General features: G+C 38.9%; 1 protein-coding gene across 2 annotated transcripts in view; it reads left to right on the plus strand.

Annotated features, from left to right (window-relative positions):
* Positions 1–22,275, plus strand: part of ABCA1 (ATP binding cassette subfamily A member 1) — a 137,068-nt gene extending 114,793 nt beyond the window's left edge. For both annotated transcript variants that reach the window (XM_062207837.1, XM_062207836.1), the window contains exons 34-50: positions 25–130; positions 876–950; positions 1,438–1,607; positions 3,553–3,730; positions 6,018–6,133; positions 6,242–6,386; positions 8,293–8,416; positions 9,281–9,410; positions 9,901–10,021; positions 10,758–10,820; positions 14,026–14,132; positions 15,137–15,278; positions 15,653–15,787; positions 16,768–16,871; positions 17,485–17,577; positions 18,213–18,456; positions 18,917–22,275. In XM_062207837.1, the coding sequence (XP_062063821.1) occupies positions 25–130; positions 876–950; positions 1,438–1,607; positions 3,553–3,730; positions 6,018–6,133; positions 6,242–6,386; positions 8,293–8,416; positions 9,281–9,410; positions 9,901–10,021; positions 10,758–10,820; positions 14,026–14,132; positions 15,137–15,278; positions 15,653–15,787; positions 16,768–16,871; positions 17,485–17,577; positions 18,213–18,456; positions 18,917–19,057 (2,194 nt within the window). In that variant the 3' untranslated portion in view covers positions 19,058–22,275. The remainder of the gene's footprint in view (positions 1–24; positions 131–875; positions 951–1,437; positions 1,608–3,552; positions 3,731–6,017; positions 6,134–6,241; positions 6,387–8,292; positions 8,417–9,280; positions 9,411–9,900; positions 10,022–10,757; positions 10,821–14,025; positions 14,133–15,136; positions 15,279–15,652; positions 15,788–16,767; positions 16,872–17,484; positions 17,578–18,212; positions 18,457–18,916) is intronic.
* Positions 22,276–22,522: the final 247 nt, after the last annotated feature.

Below are 22,522 nucleotides of genomic sequence, written 5' to 3' on the forward strand. Positions count from 1 at the left end.
TTTGATGGCCGGTTGTTCTTCCAGGTATGGCGGGTTTTCGTTGGGTGTCAGTAACTCCCAGGCACTTCCTCCAAGCCGAGAAGTTAATGATGCCATCAAGCAAGTGAAGAAACACTTGAAGCTGGCCAAGGTACAGTGTCCATCCTGAGCCTGTTCAGAAACATGGGCCTGGCACTGCTGGGACAAGGGAGTAGTTGGCAGGTAGATCTGATCACCTAGCCACTCCTTGTTTTTAACACATTTGAATACAGAGTCATCATGAGCATCTAGTGATTTTTGAACCAGATAAGATGAACTGTAAACCAGACCTCAAATACATTTTTTTCCCAAAGATGTAATTGGCTAAATAGGAAATGAATCATTTTAATTTTTAAGCTAGCAGGCTGGTCTTCAGGACCTGCTGATCACTCACTTTGTTCCTCTGATTCTCAAGTCTCCCTTCTGTCAGTGAGCATGGAGGGGGCCAGGTGCCATGGACTCCAGGATCCTGAACAGCAATGACAGTCTGACGGCCTGTGGCTCTGCTCTTGAGGCCCAGGCCCATGTATCCCACATATCTACATATGCAGTGTGTGTGCTCTTGGCATGATGCCGGGGACATCTTAATGAATCCTCATCACCCAGTTCTAGCCAGACATTAGAATCTTGGGACTTCGAGCCATGAGATGCCTGTGTGATTCCTCTGAGACATAACACCAGTGTTGTAGATTTCTGATGACTTGGTTCTTGGAAGCCATTTATTCACTGGCTTCCAATTTGGTTTCGATGAGAAGGTAATAGTGTTATCGCTCTTCATAGAGTTGTCCTGTTCCCAGATTCCAGGCCCCTTTCCCTGTGTGAACAGTCTCAGCTAAGCGGGTTTCTCTTGTTTATAGGACAGCTCTGCAGATCGATTTCTCAATAGCTTGGGAAGGTTCATGACAGGACTGGACACCAAAAATAACGTCAAGGTAAATGACTCTCTGTGTTCTTGAAGTTTCTGGATACAAAACCATCTTTATGTTCTCTGAAGTCCTTTCAACTCATGGTCAAGTGGATAGGAATATTCATGACAGAAAAGAGTACAGTCTAGCATCGTGATTAAGAGAATTTGCTCTACCACCAGACGTACCAGGTGAACCGCTGTGACCTTGACTGAATAATTTAGCCTATCTAAGCCTCAGTTTGCTCATCTGTACAATGGAGAGTAATCATGGCTATTTGCAAACTGTTGTGAGGATTAAATGAGTTCAAGATAGAAGATCCTCAGCACAGTGCCTGGCCATTCAGGCAGTGGTTGGTATATCCTGTGTGCCCTATTACTGTGTTGTGTTCTTTTGTCTTAGCATGTGACTGGACAGTCTTTTTGCAGTTTAGGTGCATGTGTTCTGTGTGTACTTCTGTGTCCAGGACCTCGATTTGGGGATATTACCTTGTACCTGATATGTTTTATTTCAGGTGTGGTTTAATAACAAGGGCTGGCATGCCATCAGCTCTTTCCTGAATGTCATCAACAATGCCATTCTCCGGGCCAACCTGCAGAAGGGAGAGAATCCTACCCGTTATGGGATTACTGCTTTCAATCACCCGCTGAATCTCACCAAGCAGCAGCTCTCGGAGGTGGCTCTGTAAGTGCAGCTCCATCTGAATGGGTGCAGTGTGGAGATGAGAGTGTTGGAGGAATCGTGGAACAGGGCAAGGAAACAGAAAGCTGATTGTAGGGTAGCACTTGGGGAGACAGCTATATTATAGTACATCTGGGTGGATCTGGACGCTGGGCAGAAAATGGTCAATATAGGAACTGGCTGGCAGGGCTTCTTGAATTGTAGCAGAAAAATGACACAGATATGTAAAAATCATTACTTTTGGTGAATTAATATAAAGCAAGTTAAAATTATTGATACAATCTTAAAATAATTTAACTCAGTGTTAACATCAGTTTTAATAGAAGTTTAATTATAAACAAGTTTTTTTTTTAAAGAAAAAAAGCACTGTTTTAAACTCTGAAACGTGCTTTAGTTAGCTTGTGTGTTTGATTTCTGAGTTAAGTGTAAGTATACACGCACACATCTGTGAGTGTGTGTGAGAAGTATAAAGCCAGTAGGATCTAGTTTAAAGTGTGTAGCCTTTGGAATCCTAGAGATCTGAGTTAGAATGTGGTCTCCAAACTTTCTAGATATATGGTATTAAATGTGGTAATTCCTACAAATTGCCACACTAAGAACAGAGTTGTATTCTAAAAGATATGGTGCATGGCACAGTTAGTGTTTCTGTTTAACTCCAATAGGGTATCAGTGTATGTCACTAGGATCTTTGTTTTTTGTTTTTTTTTTTTTAATATTTATTTATTTATTTATTTATTTGAAAGAGTTAGAGAGAGAGAGAGAGGTCTTCCACCCGATGGTTCACTCCCTAGTTGGCTGCAATGGCTGGAGCTGTGCTGATCCGAAGCCAGGAGTCAGGAGCTTCTTCTAGGTCTCCCACGCAGGTTCAGGGGCACAAGGACTTGGGCCATTTTGTTACTGCTTTTTCAGGCCATAGCAGAGAGCTGGATTGGAAGAGGAGGAGCTGGGACTAAAACCGGCGCCCATATGGGATGCCAGCGCTTCAGGCCAGGGCGTTAACCTGCTGCCACAGCGCCGGCCCCATCACTAGGATCTTTTTTTTTTAATTATTTTTTTTTTTAAATTTTTGACAGGCAGATTGGATAGAGAGAGTGAAACAGAGAGAAAGGTCTTTCTTTGCCGTTGGTTCACCCTCCAATGGCCGCCGTGACTGGCGCACTGCGGCTGGCGCACCACGCTGATCTGAAGGCAGGAGCCAGGTGCTTCTCCTGGTCTCCCGTGGGGTGCAGGGCCCAAGCACTTGGGTCATCCTCCACTGCACTCCTGGGCCATAGCAGAGAGCTGGCCTGGAAGAGGGGCAACTGGGACAGAATCCGGCACCCCGACCGGGACTAGAACCCGGTGTGCCGGTGCCGCTAGGCGGAAGATTAGCCTGTTGAGCCACAGCGTCGGCCAGTCACTAGGATCTTTGTAACAAGACTCTATTTATTGGGCTTCTAAGATGTTTTCTTATAAAAAGAATCATATAGGATTTTTCTGTGTAAGATTGATATGTTCTGGCTTTTGATTTCTTTACAGCCAGAAAATATTAGCTTAATAAGAGTAGCTTTATAGTAATATTTATTCCTTACTTAGTTTTCAAGTCACACAAATCTTTTTTGTGTGTCAAAGTTTCCAACTTACTGTTCCTGTAAGGTCAAGAACAGTGGCCCAAATTGAACACATTAGAACATTCTCAGACTTCCTTTAGTGGTTTCATTATGGCAGTGGACTCTTTTTGACCTCAGTGAAATCACTTTTGCATTTGAATTGTCAGTTTTCTTTTTTTTTTTTTTTAAACTTGAAAATGATTCTATTTAACCTTGAATAAAATGTAGTTGGTCAGCAGATGTTTTTGTCTGGGATGTGCCTTGGATGGGTGTGTGTGTGTGTGTGTGTCCGTCCTTGTTTCTTGAGTCTCCAGCTGTATCAGTGACCCCTCAGATCCTCACTGCCTTTGTTTTCTTAGGATGACCACTTCAGTGGATGTCCTCGTGTCCATCTGTGTCATCTTTGCAATGTCCTTTGTGCCGGCCAGCTTTGTTGTGTTCCTCATCCAGGAACGGGTCAGCAAAGCAAAGCACCTGCAGTTTATCAGTGGGGTGAAGCCTGTCATCTACTGGCTCTCCAATTTTGTCTGGGATATGGTAAGGATACGGGCTTGCTGCCTCGTTATGAATCTCCACTGGGGCGTGGACAAGAATGGATAAGGAAGAAAGAGCCTCTGTCTATCACCAGGAAGTGTTCTAGCTGGTCTAAATCTTTATTATTTTTTAAATGCTTATTTTAATTTACTCAAAAGGCAGAGCTACACACACAGACACACACACACAAACACACACACACAGATCTTCCATCCACTAATTTACCCACCAAATGTCAAAACCAGGAGCCCAGAACTCCATCCTGGTCTCCCATGTTAGTGGTAGGGCCCAAGCACTTTGGCCATTTTCTGTCACCTCCCAGGTTGCATTAGCAGAAAGCTGAATTGGAAGTGGAGCAGTTGGGACCCAAACAGGCACTGGAATATGAGATGCAGGTATCCTAAGTGGAAGCTTAACCTGCTGAGCTACAATGCCCTCCCTAAGCATTTTAGGAATAAGGAAAAGGCAGAGGCAGTGTATTCCTCCATGACAACAAACATAGCACTGGTTACAGAGCTGATTTCACACTAGAGGGAACATCTGTCCACACTGACTATAATACCACCGTCACTTAATTTCCCAAGTGAGAACTTTCCCAAGAAACGTAGAAATGGAAAGACTTTAGTCAAAACCCCAAGCCAATACCTGTAACTTCTCTGAAGTGTTTTAATCCCGAGTCAGGGTTTTAATTGCCTTATAAGGAAAGCTATCTGTCATTTGAAAACTCTTATGTTTTACCAGCAGCTTATCCATCCATTGCAAATAGTTTTTGTGCTAGCTGTAATACATTGCTCCTGTTTGAATCAATATGGAGGATGTCAAAGCATTCTGAAGTTCTAATTTTTATAAAGCAGAGTTGATATATATCTCCCTATGGTTTCCATTACTTCTAAGCCACCTAGAACAGATCTAATTCTTCGCCCTTTGGACAGCCCTTCCAATATCTAAACACAACTCTCAGTTCTAAGTCTTCCCTGGATAAGATAAAATATGGGAACACACATTTTAATCTCTAACGTACTGTGCAAATGTGAGTGATGATGATGGAGCTGCTTAAGGTGTCTGTGCTGAGTATCCCAAGCTTCAAAGATTTGCTGCTGTTCTGATCCGATTGCCCTTCTATGGCCACGCTCTGTATTGTTAATGTCCTTTTTGAAAAGCAAAGTTCAGAATTAACTTTGTGTCCAGGCTATGTTCTGAAAGGCTATGAGTCTACAGGGAGTCGATCTTTACCCTGTATGCCCATTACTGTAGCACAAGGGTATTGCATTTTGGAAATGGCATTGTCTTATTGGCAACTTTGTAGTGAACTGAAGCCTCCATTTCACGTTTGTTAAATTGGGTCTCTTTCATTCTACACTAATTCAGCGGGTTTTTTGGGACCCAAACTTTGTATTTGTACCTTATAAACTGCATTGTCCATTTGCTTTGTTTTTACCTCTACCCAGTACTTATTCTCTGTATCAAACACATACAGAGTGTTCACTATGTTTCTGACTGTGTTAGGTGTGAGGGATTCAAAGGCTGAGATCTTGACTTCAGGGATGTCACTTATATTTTTGTGTATTATCTGTCCTTCCCTGCTTTAGGGCCTCTGAAATTTCCTATACACATGTCTTCATGTACATTGTTGATAAACATGTTGAGTAGGATGGGGCTGATGCAGAGCTATGCAGCCTGAAGCTGCAATTCTTCTAACAGCTGACAAACCTCCTACCACCTCCCTGCCTGTGATTTGCTTTGCCAGCTATGAATTCTCATAATTGTCCTATGATCAAGTCTTTATTTCTGCATTTTAATGCCTGATGCACTGTCAGGACAGATTTTAAAATTATTCTCAGTGTGATGAAACAATCCTGACATTCATGTTATGAGTGCTTACCTCATAAATAGATTACATGTGAGATTGAACTTGGGCAGACTATAATATAGCATTAATGATGAAACAGACACATCATCTTCAGGAAGAATAATGGAAGCTTATTTGCTGCCTGTGAAATTGAAATTACCCTGGCTGGGAATCCATCGTTCAGTAAGTTTACTGAGCGTGACACCTTTGGCTTAGCTGTGGGAAAGACAGAAAGGGCATGCAGTTTATAAAATCAGCCAAGGGTAAAATGCTTGTCAAAATGTATTGTCCAGTATTTTGATTAATAGTTTAAGTGGCTTCATTAATTCAAAGTTATTCTCCAATATGTTCATCTGCCCTTTCTTGTCTGATGATGGTGACTTGGAATGTGTTGATTATTTGACTTAGGGGTCAACTGTATTTCCTTGTTTTCACTTTTAGTGCAATTATGTGGTCCCTGCCACACTGGTCATCATCATCTTCATCTGCTTCCAGCAGAAGTCCTACGTGTCCTCCACCAACCTACCTGTGTTAGCCCTTCTACTCTTGCTTTATGGGTAAGGCACCTGTGGGTGAGGGAATCTCACAGTTGACAAGGCATGTGCAGCCTGACGTCAGAGGAAGGCAGGGCCTCCCAGTGGACATATATCTCTATGCCTCACCAGGTGGTCGATCACGCCTCTCATGTACCCAGCTTCCTTCGTGTTTAAGATCCCCAGCACAGCCTACGTGGTGCTCACCAGTGTGAACCTCTTCATTGGCATCAATGGCAGTGTGGCCACTTTTGTCCTGGAGCTCTTCACCAACAATGTGAGTCCTGCAGAAGGGGCACCTCCTGCTGGGATGAGTGTCCCTGCAAGCCAGAGGACAGTGGTCAGTGGGGATCTTACTTCACTTGTCTGTGGCACTGACACCACCAACAGCTCTGTCCTTTTTCAGATTCTTCCTTGGGTTCACACAGTATGTTTCTCTCCTGCTGTGCCTTATGTTTCTCGGGTCAGGCCTCTGTTTCCTTTGACAGATTCTGTTACCTTTCCTTTTGTTATATTGTTGCTTCTTCTTGATACTCTGCCATCTTTGCTTTTCACTCTACCTACCAACTTCAAGTGATACCATTCAATCTCAAGTGTTTTGCCACCACCTCTTTCTCTTTCATTGTTACCTCTCAATCTGTGCCCTTAGCCTTGCGTGTTCACTTAAGCTCTAATCTCTCATTCATACCTGAATAGTAGATGGCGCTAATTAGATAACTTAAAAATTATTTATTTTTATGTATTTGAAAGGCAGGGAGAAAAGGAGAGAGAGAGAGAGAGAGAGAGAGAGAGAGAGAGAGAGAGAGAGAGAGAGAGAGAGAAAGAGAAAGAGAGAGAGAGAGAGATGCATCTCATCTACTGATCTACTCCCCAAATGCTTGTAAAACAGCCAGGGCTGTACCAGGCTAAAGCCAGGAGCCATGGACTAAATCCAGTGGTCCAACTACTTGAGCCATCAATTGCTCCTTTCCAAGGAGCACATTAGGAGGAAGCTGGAATTGGGAAAAGAGATAGGACTCAAATTTCAAGCACTCTGATATGGGATGTGGACATCCCAACTGGTGTCTTAATGACTAGGCCCAGTGCTTGCTCCCAATTAGATTATGCGTAGGTAACCCAAGTGAAAGCTGTCATAAATCATCTGTCTCTTGCCATCCTTCTTTACTCAGTGATGTCACCATCCACTCAGTTGCTCAAGCTGGCTGTCTTGGAGTCACCCTAGAGGCTTTGCTGGTGCTTCTTTCCCAGGTTCAGCTAGTCTTGTCATCAGTTTTCCCATAATTGATCTCTGCAACAAGGTTCCCTGTCCATTCCCATAACCATTGCCTTTGTCCAAATAGCTTAGCTTAGCACATGAAGGTTTTCGTAAGTGCAAAGCCCTTCCAGGCTTGTTCCTACTACATATATTCCCTATGCACTGTATGCTTCAGCTGAGTTGTCCCTTAGACTCAGCACACTGCTGAAATGCCTGAAATTACCATTCTCTGTATAGCAGTCTGGTTGTTATCCCCCTTACCCAAGATTTAGCTCATATATGAAACTTTCCTTGTCTGCACTGTGGCCATTGCTTTATCTTTTCTCTGTGCTCTCAGAACCCTCAGTTCGTGCCTCTGTTATAACACAGGTCCCATGATGCAGTAATTTCTTGTTTTTATGTTTCTCTTCTTCACAGTGAAGACTTTGTTACTGAGGTTTGCTTTTCCTCTGTGTTGGCATAGCACATCCAGCATATAGCATTTTACTCAGTTGCTGGATATTTGATTACTATTGCCCTGTGGGGTCATAATAAGTTCTGATGTATTTTAAAATAATTTTTAAAAATCCAACAAATATTCAAATATTGACCTAGACACAAGCAGTTGACTTTTAAAATGCTAGCAAATGTTTTGTTATGGAGTTGCTTCTGATTAGGTGTAACTATGTTTCTAAACTTTATTATTTTCCATATTCATAGCATCAGTCCAAATTCTCTAAAGAACAGAATTTTATTGTTACATATAATCAGCTATGTAGGTGGATTTATTGGTATCTTAATTCAAAGGTCCAGTTTTGTCCTCGGGGAATCAATTTTTTTTTCTTAATTCCTCCTCTGCACCTCCCGCTCCTGGCCCCATTTTTCAGACTTTGGTAAATTTTTAGTTTAAACCATGAATGACATTCAGTTTCTCTTTCTGTCATTTTAGAAGCTGAATAACATCAATGATATCCTGAAGTCTGTGTTCTTGATCTTCCCACATTTTTGCCTAGGACGAGGGCTCATTGACATGGTGAAAAATCAGGCCATGGCTGATGCCCTGGAAAGGTTTGGTGAGTGAAGTAGTGGCTGCAAAGAGTGGCTTGAATGGGGATGGCAGTTTCTACATGTCTTGGTGCCCTGGCATTTATTTTGAAAGAGGCTGGTGACTAGAAACAGGACATCGCCACCTCCTTTCCAATCCCTGTCTCCATAATGCTAATGGTTGGGTTTGTTAGAGTCATTGGAAAAGTCAAACCATAGCTTTGGGAATTAGATACAAGCCAGAGATAAGAAGGAAGGATGCAAACTTTGACTCCATTAGGAAAATTACAGGCCTGCAGATGTGGTCTCATACTATCTTTTACACAGAGTGTTAAAAAATAAATTCCTGCAGTTCTTTCTATGCTTAAGAGTGTTTAAAAATATTTCTCTTATAGTCATATGACTATATATATGGCTACTATAGTGAAATATGCCATGTTATTTAATGGAATGGAAGAGGGACTTTTTTAACCTGAAGGTGCAAAGGAGATAAATAACGAATTTTACATATATCCAGGTTTAATTGAGTCAATAGGTTACATTATATGCTAGTGAAAAGATATCTTTTTTATAATTTATTTTAGTATTTCTTATTGAGATAGACTTTTATTAAAACAATCCTATATTATTTGTCTTGAAAGTCTTTTGAGTTTGTCTCATTAAAAAGGAAGTATTAGATATCTTACATGATGTTGCAGATCTAATACAAGTTGGCTTTAAAATTCTGATACAGGTTCATACCAGTTTTCCTCAATCAGACTCAAAGAGTGGTCACCCTCATGGTTAACAGCCATTGGCGTTCCTAGGAACGTAGCTGAGTTTGGTCCCAAATTTGAGAAAGGGCCATGGTTCTGGATGCCTCCATTTAGACCACATCTTGTTGTGTCTTCCAGGGGAGAATCGCTTCGTGTCACCACTCTCATGGGACTTGGTGGGACGCAACCTCTTTGCTATGGCTGTGGAAGGGGTGGTGTTCTTCCTCATTACTGTTCTTATCCAGTACAGATTCTTCATCAGACCCAGGTGAGCTTTTTCCAAAAACTCCTGGAGCACTTGGTTGAGGGTCACAGAGGTATACCATAGGCAGACACTCATCAAAGGTGATTGAATTGAATTAAACTCAAAGTGGGTAATCAAACTGATCCTACTAATATGAGCATCCCCAAATGCCCAACACTGCTGATTCTGGAAACTGTGGCAAGTAGGTTTTGCAGGACTGTAAAACTGGGTATTGACTGAGTATTGGTCTTAAAACATAGTTTGATGTTGAAATCTTTACTTAATGTATACTGAACTGATCTTCTGTATATAAAGAGAATTGAAAATGAATCTTGATGTGAATGGAAAGAGAGAGGGAGCGGGAAAGGGGAGGGTTGTGGGTGGGAGGGAAGTTATGGGGGGGGGAGCCATTGTAATCCATAAGCTGTACTTTGTAAATTTATATTCATTAAATAAAACTTAAAAAAAAAACCATAGTTTGAAAGGTTAATTATTCGTAATTTTTCCCCCTAAGACCTGTAAATACAAAGCTTCCTCCTCTGAATGATGAAGATGAAGATGTAAGGCGAGAAAGACAAAGAATTCTTGATGGTGGAGGACAGAATGACATCTTGGAAATCAAGGAGTTGACAAAGGTAAGATAGTATAGGCTGTCATGCTTAATCTTATTTCAGCTTTCTATGCCAGAAACTAGTGTTTTACTGAATTGCTTGGTGAAAAAAAATTTCAAAAGTTGCATCTGTACCAAACTTTTGCCAACTTAATGTAAAATATACCATGGTGATTTCTTAAACAAATCATACTGAGAGTATTTTCATGTGTCAATTCTTGTTCTTGAGTATGTTTTACATTTATATCGATTGGTTATTAAAACACAGTAATACTGTATATCTAGTCAAAGCTGAGGATGGGAGAAATGATTTTAAATTTCATTATCAAAAAATCTGGCACATTTCCATTGCTCAGGAGGAAGGACTGTTTTAGCTCTCTTTAGATGTCAGAATTACAAAGTTTTACTCTTTATGTGTATTGTACATACTGTAAAATTTACCATATTGACTATAAATTTCTACCCTATAAAATTTAATTTTCAAAATATCTACAAATCTTTATATTTTAAATAAATTGTGTGGATATTAATGACCAATGTTTTTCAAATGATTTATAATTCATATTTATTGTGAGCTTCAGATCAGTCAAAAGTCAGTTGCTGCAGAGATCACACCAGTGCTGTTAGCATATCAAACCTGTGACTTAGTCTTATTGATCAGTCTTTTTTGTGGTGTGTTTGGGTCATCATCCCCCTCTCCCATAGTTGTTGAGAAGAGCTGTGAGGTACTGGGGCTCATAAGGCTTTGCATTTTGTTGCAGATATACAGAAGGAAGCGGAAGCCTGCTGTTGACAGGATTTGTGTTGGCATTCCTCCTGGTGAGGTAAAGACGCTTTGTCTTCATTGTGTTTGTCCCAAATAATTCAGGCTATCTGTACCCAAACAACAATGTCTGTAAGGGGTGCAAGTGGCTTTTAAAGGCTTTCCTATTTCAGACTGTGTGTAGCAATCTGCATGGAAAGGATGTAGACACTTATGTCAAAAGAGAATGACTGTGGATAATCTAAGGCTATTTAAGAAAAGCATGCACATCAAAAATGTGTTTTTGCAATCCATTTGAGTTGATGGTGAACTTCAAAATTTCTCCTGTTTCATTTCCTTTGTGTTCTTACATCCCTTGTGGCCAGATTAGGAAGGGTAATTTGACTAGTTGACTTTCATTACTGTTTTTTACACTTTAACTTTGATCTCAGTCTGACAACTCAAAGGTATTTATAAATATGCCCAAATTTAAAATGGTACCATTATAAAAGATATTTAACTATCTACAAGAAGAGTCTTTAAAAAGTTCATGGGGAATGCATACTATAAAAAAAAACTATACATAGATTTCTTTTTTTTTTCAATTTTTAAAAATTTTTATTAATATAAAGAGAATAGATTTCATAGGTACAGTTCTAAGAAGATAAAAACATACTTCTCTCCCCTCTCTTCTCCCTCCCTCAATACTCCTTCCTTTTTCTCTTTAAGTTTTACAACTACATAATTTTAATCTACTCTATAATCATAGGCTTAATTCGCAACTAACCATAATAGTCAACAAGTAAAAAGTAGGAAGACCACAGTTCCACAGGAATATAAACAAGGGCTAAAAACAACAATCATATCACATGATGTCCATTTCATTTTACATTTTTTTGGTATTCTGTATGCATTTGATTTTTAAAATTTACAAAAAGAGAATTCAAAAAATGGAGTTGCAAAGCAAAATTACAATAATGCTAGTATTTATACTTTCCCATGTATTTTTTATACTAGAGATCTTTGTGTCTTCAATAGCTATGAGTTATTGTCCAATATTCTTTTATTTCTTTTTTTTTTAGTTTTTTTTTTTTGATTTTTTAAACTTTATTTCCTTTTTTTTTTTTTACTTTTATTTAATGAATATAAATTTCCAGTGTACAGCTTATGGATTACAATGGCTTCCCCCTCCCATAACTTCCCTCCCATCCACAACCCTCCCCTCTCCCGCTCCCTCTTCCCTTCCATTCACATCAAGATTCATTTTCAATTCTCTTTATATACAGAAGATCAATTTAGTATAAAGATTTCAACAGTTTGCACCCACATAGAAACACAAAGTGAAACATACTGTTTGAGTACTAGTTATAGCATTAAGTCAAAATGTACAGTACATTAAGGACAGAGATCCCACATGAGGAGCAAGTGCACAGTGGCTCCTGTTGTTGACCCAACAAATTGACACTCTAGTTTATGGTGCCAGTAACCACCCTAGGCTGTCGTCATGAGTTGCCAAGGCTATGGAAGCCTTCCAAGTTTGCCGACTCTGATCATATTTAGACAAGGTCATAAAAGACAGAGTGAGGATAGTAACCAATGATCCTAAGAGTGGCATTTACCAGGTTTGAACAATTATACAGCATTAAGTGGGGAAGAGGACCATCAGTACACACAGGTTGGGAGTAGAGCCATTGGTGGTAGAGTAGAGGTTATGATTACAAAGGAATGAGGCCCAAGTGTGCTAGACAGGGTCTAGAACAAAGGACAGAGTCATTATTAGAGGAGCTAAGAAAGGTGCTGTCTAAGCTACAATTAAGTTTTCTGATTGAGAGGCAAATAGAACCTGATAGAAGGGGCTTGATAATAATCTGGTGGGCTTTAGGCCTTGTACGTTAAGAGGCCCAGACCTATCTATCTCTTCACATGGGGTATATCCTAAGGGAGGTGTGAACCTCCTAGGGGAAGGCACTCTGTTGACTTTCATTACTTGGCTGGGCTGGGAGGAGAGCTGGCCAGGTAAAGGCAGGGGGCATCTCTAACAAGAAATTTACAGTTCTGCCTGCAATGTTGCTGACCCTACTTGACCACCCCCTCAGCTGCAGTGGTCACTTTGGAAGTTGGGCTGAGTGAAGGGCTTTTCAGCTTAGAGCCAATAAGATCTGTGGCTCTGACCTGGGCATCCTTCGACTCCAGGGCAGGTCCATTTCCAGTGATCCAACTCTTGGCAGAGCTGCCAGGGCTCTTCACAAGCTGACTTCTGCTGAAGCCCAGGCTTACCACATTGAAAGCCACTGCAGTGGACTGGCCTGTTGGGTCTCCTTGAGGGCAGATCACTGTACAGATCAGCCATTAATAGGCCTGCCACCCATTGCTTCTGATACCGAGCTTTCTTTTTCTCCTGGTTTGTGTTAAAGCAGACCAGAGGATGCAAGTCAAGGGAGTGCCCGTGTCCCATCTCTAATCTTCGGTGGCCTGAACTACAAGTCTATAGTCACAGGCATGTTCTGTAGTAGTTTTTCTAAGGTAGACAATGCCCATGAGGAAAATTATATTCTCACTTTAAAACTTTCTTTCCCTTTGGTCTGAAAGGGAGGTTTTTTCTACTTACTGTATACTTCGCTGATGGCGAAGTGAATCTAGCTATGAGATTATTATTTAAGTTCTTATTTTGGCTATGCTATTACAGAAAAATGTTAGCCATCTCTTTTATAAGGTCTAAAGATTAAATTGTGCATCCTACAGATTCCTTCATAATAGAATTAGTTTCCTACCTTGAAGAGAATAGAGAAATGAAAGAAGTTGGGCTTAGAATAGAGAAATGAGGGAGCAAGTCCTAGATCGCTTGCTGACAATCGCAATATTACATGAATACTTAGCAAACCGTTTCAACCATTAGATAACAACTTAAGAAAACATTTACCAGAAGGTCCAATGCCTTCTATAAATTTTAAGAATCATGTATTTGAAAACACCTCTTAAATATCTAACATGGTGTAGTTTGTTTAACCAGTTAACTTAAGCACAACCATATAAAATGTTAAAAAAAAACTATACATAGATTTCAAAATTGTTTCACGCCCAAATAAACTTACCTTTGAATTCCATTTTTCCATGTACCTTTTGAAATATGCCTGTATATGATGTCTTAAAACCAAGAACATATATGACTCTTCATCGCTGTTTAAGAATAATGTTTTAGGATCATGTCATATAAAAACCAAGCTGAGGTGGATATCTCATAAGAGTCACTCACATTCCATACAACTCACCTGATCTTCCTTTTCCAGTGCTTTGGACTTCTGGGAGTTAATGGGGCTGGGAAATCATCCACTTTCAAGATGTTAACTGGAGATACCACTGTCACCAGGGGAGATGCTTTCCTTAACAAAAATAGGTAAGAAAAGAAGTGGCCTGTATTTTGTCACAATTTTTTAAAAGCTTATTTAAAGATAGTTATTTTTGATTATATCAGTATTCTTTATAATTAATAAAAATGTTAAAATAGTAAAGTATTAAGAATATAAAAATCACCCATAATTTCCCAACCTATAATTGCTATTTACATTTCCTTTCAGTCTCACTTTATTTTGTAATAGCTTTATTCAGGATAATTTATCTAGTGTGATTTACTTGTTTTAAGAATACAATAATTTTTAGTAAATCCACAACATTATGAATCCATCACTACAATCCACTTTTAGAACTTTTCCATCAACCCATCTTAAAATACACGTATAAATGTATCATAAATTTGGTATCTTCCTGTATATAGATCTTAAAATTGGTTTTTATTTTTAGTGAGTAATTATGAATATTTCCTAATGGGTTACATATCCTAAGATGTAGAATTTTATATGGCTACATAAAATCCCCGTATGTACATGTATTTATAATTTATTTAACTCTTATTAATGTTAGATATTTATTGGTTTCCATTTTTCACTATGTAAATATTTCCTTGTAAACATCTTTTATTATTTGCTTAGGGAAAATTCCTATAATTTAAATGATATATACTTGCCAAATTGCCCTCTCTAAAGAGCATACCAATTGATGGAGTCACCAGTAGGCCATTTTCTGCCCAGGCCAATAAGCAACTTGGTCATGGAGACTTGTAAGGCAATGTTATCCTGAACTCAGGAATTCTGAAATGGGACTGAGGCTGCAGATTGAGGTGTTGGGAAAGCCAGGAGCAAGGACAGAGCAGGGCAGAAGCAGGAACCCTGACTTCCAGAAGAGCTGATGTTGTGGGGGCAAAAAGACTGTTCCATCAAGCAGCACCAAGCATATTGGTGTCTTTGTTGTGCACATGTATACTTTATAGGAACAGTCCAGATTCTCTGATCAGAACATTTCTAAATACTTAAACTTGACTAGTTTTTTTTTTTTTTTTTACAGTATCTTATCAAACATCCATGAAGTACATCAGAACATGGGCTACTGCCCTCAGTTTGATGCCATCACAGAGCTGCTGACTGGGAGAGAGCATGTGGAGTTCTTTGCCCTCTTGAGAGGAGTCCCAGAGAAAGAAGTTGGCAAGGTACCATGGGCACCAGAAGGGCCAGCCTGCCTGTCGGCATCCTGACAGCACGCCGTATGGCTTTTTCACACCTGACATCGACTTCAGGCTGCTTTTTCTCACAGAGGCAGCAGCATGAAATGCGGGATTTTTGTACTGATTCCAGGGTGGGGGTGGCACAAGGGTTGGGTGAGCATGTATGTTCTGGGGGGCAGGGATGGATCGCTGCTCTCATCACTCCAGTCCCTTCTCCCTGCTTTTGGCTCCACGGCAGTCTCCAGGTTTCGGTTACAGAATCTAGTCCTACTCAGTCAAAGAACTGTTAGATCTAAATGTAAGAAGCAGAAAAAAGTGACCAAACCAGACAAACATCAAGGTGCTCTTTATTGTCCTAGGTTGGTGAGTGGGCAATTCGCAAACTGGGCCTTGTGAAGTATGGAGAAAAATATGCTGGTAACTATAGTGGAGGCAACAAGCGCAAGCTCTCAACAGCCATGGCTTTGATTGGTGGGCCTCCTGTGGTGTTCCTGGTGAGTGTGACTGTGGGTGGAAAACTCTTGTTCTGGCTTGAGTTGAAAATTTTTTCAAAGTCCTATTTGCCCAATGCTGTTGCATTACTGGCTTGGTAATGGCAAGTTCCCTACCAGGAATAGCACAGCAGTCTTGGAGAAGCAGAGGGAAGCTTCTCCCTCTGTGCATACAGCAGTGGGAGCTTCTCCCTCCCACACAGACATGCTCCAGTACCTTATTTTTTTGGCTTGGAGAACCCGAGCCCAGTTGTGGGTGATGCTGGATGTGTGCTTTGATCTTTCTCTGGATCATTCTTTCTGCCCACCTATATTTATGCTCTGAAGACGGAGTGTGGACACGTCAGGATCCCTAAGATAGCAAACAAGTCATAGTTCTTTACACACATTTGGATGATAAACAAGATTCGATGGACAGTGACCCTTGATGGATTTTCTTCTGTGGAGGGGAAAGGCATCGAAGTTATTACAAGGAGGAAGCCTTGGGTTGAGGTTTTAATGTTATTCGGACCATATGGGTCTGGAATTTGTTTCTCTCAGACTAGCAGGTACAATATTAGCACCACAGGGTAAGCAGGAGTGAGCTAGATTAAAAAAAGAAAAGAAAGAAATTTTACCCAAACCCTATATTGACTTTGACAGATGTTTCAGATAATTAGCATCTTTAGCATTTATTTATTATCAGTCATGAAAAGATGACTGAAACGAATGTTTTTGCCTTCCCTGTTCACCTGGAGAAATTTATTTAACTTTACAAGAAATTACAGTATTTGAGTTTTCTGTTTCAATGAGACATTTATAAAGGTGGCTTTGTTATAAATGAGTTTGAAAATTACTCTGGCTTTTTTTGTCCATCAAGTAACAACTAGAATGGTGAGTTAAAATTCAGGCTATTGTAAGAATACTTCTTCATTTAAAAACAAATCTATCTTTGGTGATTTTCTCCAGCAAATAATTCAGACTTATTTTAATTCTGATTACAGGATGAACCCACCACAGGCATGGATCCTAAAGCCCGGCGATTCCTGTGGAATTGTGCCCTAAGTATTGTCAAGGAGGGGAGATCAGTAGTGCTTACATCTCATAGGTTTGTAGTGAAGTCTTGGCTTGGCTTCTACAGTGTGTTATTTTTAAATTTTCCAAGTAGCATATGTGCGTAACTGGTAAGAATTATAAAATACAGAAAGACAAAGATGAAAATAATTATCACCTGAATTTGTAATATTTGGAGAAAACCATTATTATCATTTGGGCTATTTGTGTTTGTAAAATTGTGCTATGCAAATCTACATACAGTTGTAGGTGTGTATTTTTTTTTTTTTACAAATTAAAATGCAAGCATAGTGTATAGAATCTGTTTTTCACTAAATGAAACATGAGTTGTGAACATTATGTCAAACTAGTGAATTTAGATGTGTCATCATTTCTTATAGCCAGGTAGTGTCCATTAGGAAATACTCTAATTTATTTAATTATTCCTCTTTTTGTAGACATTTGGATTATTTCCAACTTGTTCACAATTGTTACTAGCACTGCAGTGAACAGCATCATCTCTGTATCTTCATGTATTTGTAACAGGGTGTGATTATGCCCTAGGAAGCTAGGAATCTGTTTCTTTGAAACACCAGATGTCATCGTGCTATTCTGATGATTATAGGAGCATCTCTGTAAAACTAAAACCTCATTTTGTTTTCCCGCAGTATGGAGGAATGTGAAGCTCTTTGCACTAGGATGGCAATTATGGTCAACGGGAGGTTCAGGTGTCTTGGCAGTGTCCAACATCTGAAAAATAGGTAACAAAGATAATTTCTTTGGGATTGTGCCTAGTGAGAGAATGATTATTTTCACACGAATTATAATCTTGTGAGGAAATGTTTATAAATGGTGGCTCTAAAATAAAGAGGGAAGAACTGGGCAAATGGTATAGTGGGGAGAATGAGTGCCTTGAAGTCAAACTGAGCTGCATTCAAATTTTCTTATTATGTACTGCCTGTGTGGCTCTCAGGTAAGATATTTCACCTGAGTTTGTTACTTAGGAGTGACTACCTCCTAGCTTTGTTACATAGAATAAATGAAAAAAATGTACGTGTGTCAGTATAGTTAAGAGTCCAGGCTTTTAAGTCAAACACAAATGGATTTCTCTCCTGGCTATATCACATGAGTTTTGTGCCTCAGGCACCTGTCTAACATCCTGGGCATCAGCTTCTCTGTAACATTTGTCAGACTTCAGGGTTCCAGGTGAGGTTAAATGAGATCATGTGTGGCACTCACATAGCATGGATACAATGGTTCTATCTCTCAGAAACTTATTTCTGGGTCTGTCAGTGATCTCCATTTTTCATGGCACAAGTTGGGTTCTCAGAGTTAAATATTCTTTTGAGAATTTGCTGGGGATCCTCCATTTGGATGTTTCTCTCTCTGCTTTTAGGTTTGGAGATGGTTATACAATAGTTGTACGAATAGCAGGGTCCAACCCTGACCTGAAGCCTGTTCAGGAGTTCTTTGGACTTGCCTTTCCTGGAAGTGTACTAAAAGAGAAGCACCGGAACATGTTACAGTACCAGCTTCCATCTTCATTATCTTCTCTGGCCAGGATATTCAGCATCCTCTCTCAGAGCAAAAAGCGACTCCACATAGAAGACTACTCTGTTTCTCAGACAACACTTGACCAAGTAAGATTTGAGCATCAAAAATATTTATTTTTCAGATAATTCCTGTCCTCCCACTCCTGCCACAGGTCTGAGTGCAGTTTAGACTATCTGTGCTTGAATTCCTGATCTATAATTACCAGCTATGTTTCTTACCAAACCTCTCTGAATCTGATTAAGGGAGATGATGCTATCTACTTTATGGGGTTATTTTGAGAATGTATTGTAACGATATAGGTTATAACTACCATTTATTGAGTGTCTACCATGGACTAGGCATTTTGCCAGGTACCATATCCCATATTTAAATTAGATAACAAAAAGTGGCAAATGATGACCACTTTTGTTCGTTCCTCCTTCATACATAGCAGTCTGGTTCATCTGCATTCCCCTACCTTACCAAATTTCAGCATAGGGAAAATGCAACTAGAGTAATGAAAGAGGAAGTTGAGAGGTTTATAAAGGTCCGTCTTTCTTGTAACAGGTATTTGTGAACTTTGCTAAGGACCAAAGTGACGATGACCACTTAAAGGACCTGTCATTACACAAAAACCAGACAGTAGTGGATGTTGCGGTTCTCACATCTTTTCTGCAGGACGAGAAAGTCAAAGAAAGCTATGTATGAAGAATCTTGTTCATACAGGATGACTGAGAGTAAGGAAGAACCACATCTTCCTTTGCACCATGTGAAATGTTCCAGAGGAAAGAACTGCAAGTTTTTGTGGGAAGAAGTAAACTGGATACTGTACTGATACTGTTCAATGCAATGCAATTCAATGCAATGAAAACAAAATTCCATTACAGGGGCAGTGCCTTTGTAGCCTATGTCTTGTATGCCTCTCAAGTGAAAAAGACTTGAATTTAGTTTATTACCTTATAGCTATGTGAAACTCTAGTATGAAACCCAGCGGACATATGGGTTTGAAATCATACTTTTATGTTTTTTTTTTTTGTTGTTCCTGTGTATTCTCACTGGGGTTGCAACAATAACTCATCAAGTAATCATGGCCAGTGATTATCAAAATCAAAAGGCATGCACATCCTCATTCATTAAGCCATGCCATGCCAGGATACTGGTTTCCTAGTGACACATCCATTGCTGGCAATGAGTGTGCCAGAATTACTAGTGCCAATTTGCTGAGAAAATCTGAAGCGCACCATGGTGTGTCATGCACACTATTGTGAAAGCTGCTCTGCCCAGAGTCCGTCAACATCATTAAATGTCAGGTGACAAAACGGTGCCATGTGTGACTAAAGTCTTGCTTTCATCCCCTCTTTGATGAGCTGCTCTAGTGGTGGTAACATGCAAAATAAGGCTGTCTCTGGACACAAGAAACCTTGTTCCAGTGTTAGGATATCCTTTGCTTGGAGTCATGGGTCTCTAGAGTTCTGTTCTGAGGTTCTTTAAATATATTTCGATCCTGGAAAAAGCAAAGAATCAGCAGCCACACTACTGGGTCTGCAAGCTGCTGAAGTGAGGGTGTGGGGATTAAAGAGATGGTGTGTTCAAACCTAGGCAAGCTTGTGCCTGCTCGCCCTGCTTGTCTACTAACATGGTACACTGCATCCCAAAATCTTTGTTTTTTGACACAAAGTATAGTATTATTTATCGCTTTTTGAATTAATCTACAACATGGAAAGATGGAGTTGTATTTTGACAAAAATCCTTGTGTTTTTGATGTCATTGGGAATTTTAAGTTCTATCAGTAGCTTCTGAAACTTTTAAATGTTCTTTTTGTAGAGCCCTGTGGCATGGAGGGAGTATGGCTTACTGCTCACTAGCGTTATTTTCCTTTGTAAGTTTGCAAATTGATCATCTGGCTGGTACCTAGTGACTAAAAAGCAATGTGGTGGTCAAGATCTCATGGCAGTATATCTGAGTCGCCTTAAGATCATTTAGAATACTCTTACTATCAATCAAGTATTTTTTGAGTATATGTTATAGCTAAGTGATTATGTATGTATGGATAGGGATGAGGAGAAACTGTCTCAGTAGATTTCCTGTGCCATGTTATTCAGCTGACTTGTTTACAAATATAGGTTGTTTTGTTGTGGTTGTGGGAGCTCACTGAAAATAGGTCGTTTTTTTTTTTTTTTTAAACAACAATGCAACAAAGTGTAAGGGTCATAAGAGCAAACAATAAATTCTTTCAAAGAGAAAACAAGAACTTGAACAGCACACTTGTGTTTATGACATTTAGTACTTTTAAATAATTGGTTTGGCAGAGATGTTAGATACCCCATTAAACCTTAATAATCTCAAATTTTGCATTTTTTAAAATAACTAAAAAGAATAAAAACAGTAAATGCATCCATATAATTTTTAGACTTTTATAACCCAGTCTTACTTCTTTAGTCAGCAAATACTGAAAAATATTTCACTTAATACTTAATGTCATCTATATTGACAAAAAATATGAGAGAATTAGTATATGGCAAAATTCAAGTGGTTTTTCCACATAACCACTCATTTCTTCAACATCTTCAAAAATTGAGATATTTACTCTAAAGGTGCAAGATTTCAGATCTAACTCAAATTCCTCTGTTATATATTATTAAATTTACAGAATTTTATATAGCTCATTGCTTGAAACAAAAAAAGACCATTAGAACTTAATGTTGTTTTCTAAAATGTTAAGTAATGAAGACATATTTCTAATAACGATTGGGATGAGATGTTGTATTTTATGGCATCTTCAAAGATATAAAAAATTCCTGGAATAATTTAGCTTATCCTGTTTAATATTTTTCAAAATCAAACTTTTCATGTTCTGATTGTTCATTATAATAAATCCATGAACAACTCCTCACGTTTAATTACTCTGACTTCAAGGCCATGTATTTTTTTAAAAAAATAAAAAGGCACTGTGAACTATTTTGGAAAAAAACACAACATTTCAATGTAATTTAAAAGGATATTTTCTAAAGCTGGAAACAATCTGTAGTTAAATATCAACATAATTAATATTGTGTTATCTTCTAGACTATCCAAATAGTAATCTTTTAAATTTTTTTATGTAAACCTAATTATGGTAGACATTTTTACTAATTCTATACGTGATGCAGTAAAGTTTTTATGTGTTCCCTGTGGAAATTTAACTAAGTGAGTTTCAGAGGTTCTCAAGAGAAGTGTTCAGAGATTTCTGTGCTTGCATCTTTTGAACCCCTTAGAAAATTTAACTGTGAAGATGAAAAATACAAAAAACAAAAAACAAGCCCTCCGTAAGTCAATGCCCAGTAAATGCCCAGTACAATTCATTGTTAAACCAACTGAACCTCAAACTACTGTATTTCAGTATCTGTACTGAAAAGATATGCTTTGTGACTATTAAATGTTGCACATCATTCATTTACTGTATAATAATCATTGACTAAAGGGATTTGTCTGTTTTCTTGTGGTTGTATATATCAGGTAAAATTCTTTCCAAAGAGCCATGTGTCATATAATACTGAACCACTTTGATATTGAGATATTAATTTGTACTCATTACTATTTACTAGTATAATGTAATACTGTAGTAACACTGCTCTAATCCTTTTCAGAATCATTGCATCTCTTTTTATACAATGTTTGTATTTCCATAAGGTTAGGTGTGCTACTATCCCTTCTTAGCCCCAAGGTGAAGCTGTTTTTGTGCTTTTCTTTATCATTGGCCCTTCATTCCAAGCACTTTATGCTGTCTGTAATGGATCTATTTTTGCACTGGAATATCTGAGAATTGCAAAACTAGACAAAAGTTTCACAACAGATTTCTAAGTTAAATCATTTTCATTAAAATAAAAAAAGAAAAAAATTTGTATTGTCAATAACTTTATACGAAGTATTAAAAAAGCATATTTCTATGTTGTAATGAGTCACAAAATAAAGCTGTGACAGTTCTGTTTGTGTACAGAAATTTACTTCATGCATTCGTAGCGCCACCTACTGTTACTGTGTTATAAAGCCATTACAAAAGGAAAAAATGTCTCCTGTGGAGGGATGCTATTTGGATCAAAAGTTGCAATTTTTGGAAAAGGTTCAAATGTCTTGGTAATCTTAAAAGAGAACTAAGGGAAGTAGTAGAAAAAATTTTTAAATTTTTGCACGTTC

The sequence above is a fragment of the Lepus europaeus genome, chromosome 12 (assembly GCF_033115175.1).
Source record: "Lepus europaeus isolate LE1 chromosome 12, mLepTim1.pri, whole genome shotgun sequence".
NCBI classification, from domain to species: domain Eukaryota; kingdom Metazoa; phylum Chordata; class Mammalia; order Lagomorpha; family Leporidae; genus Lepus; species Lepus europaeus.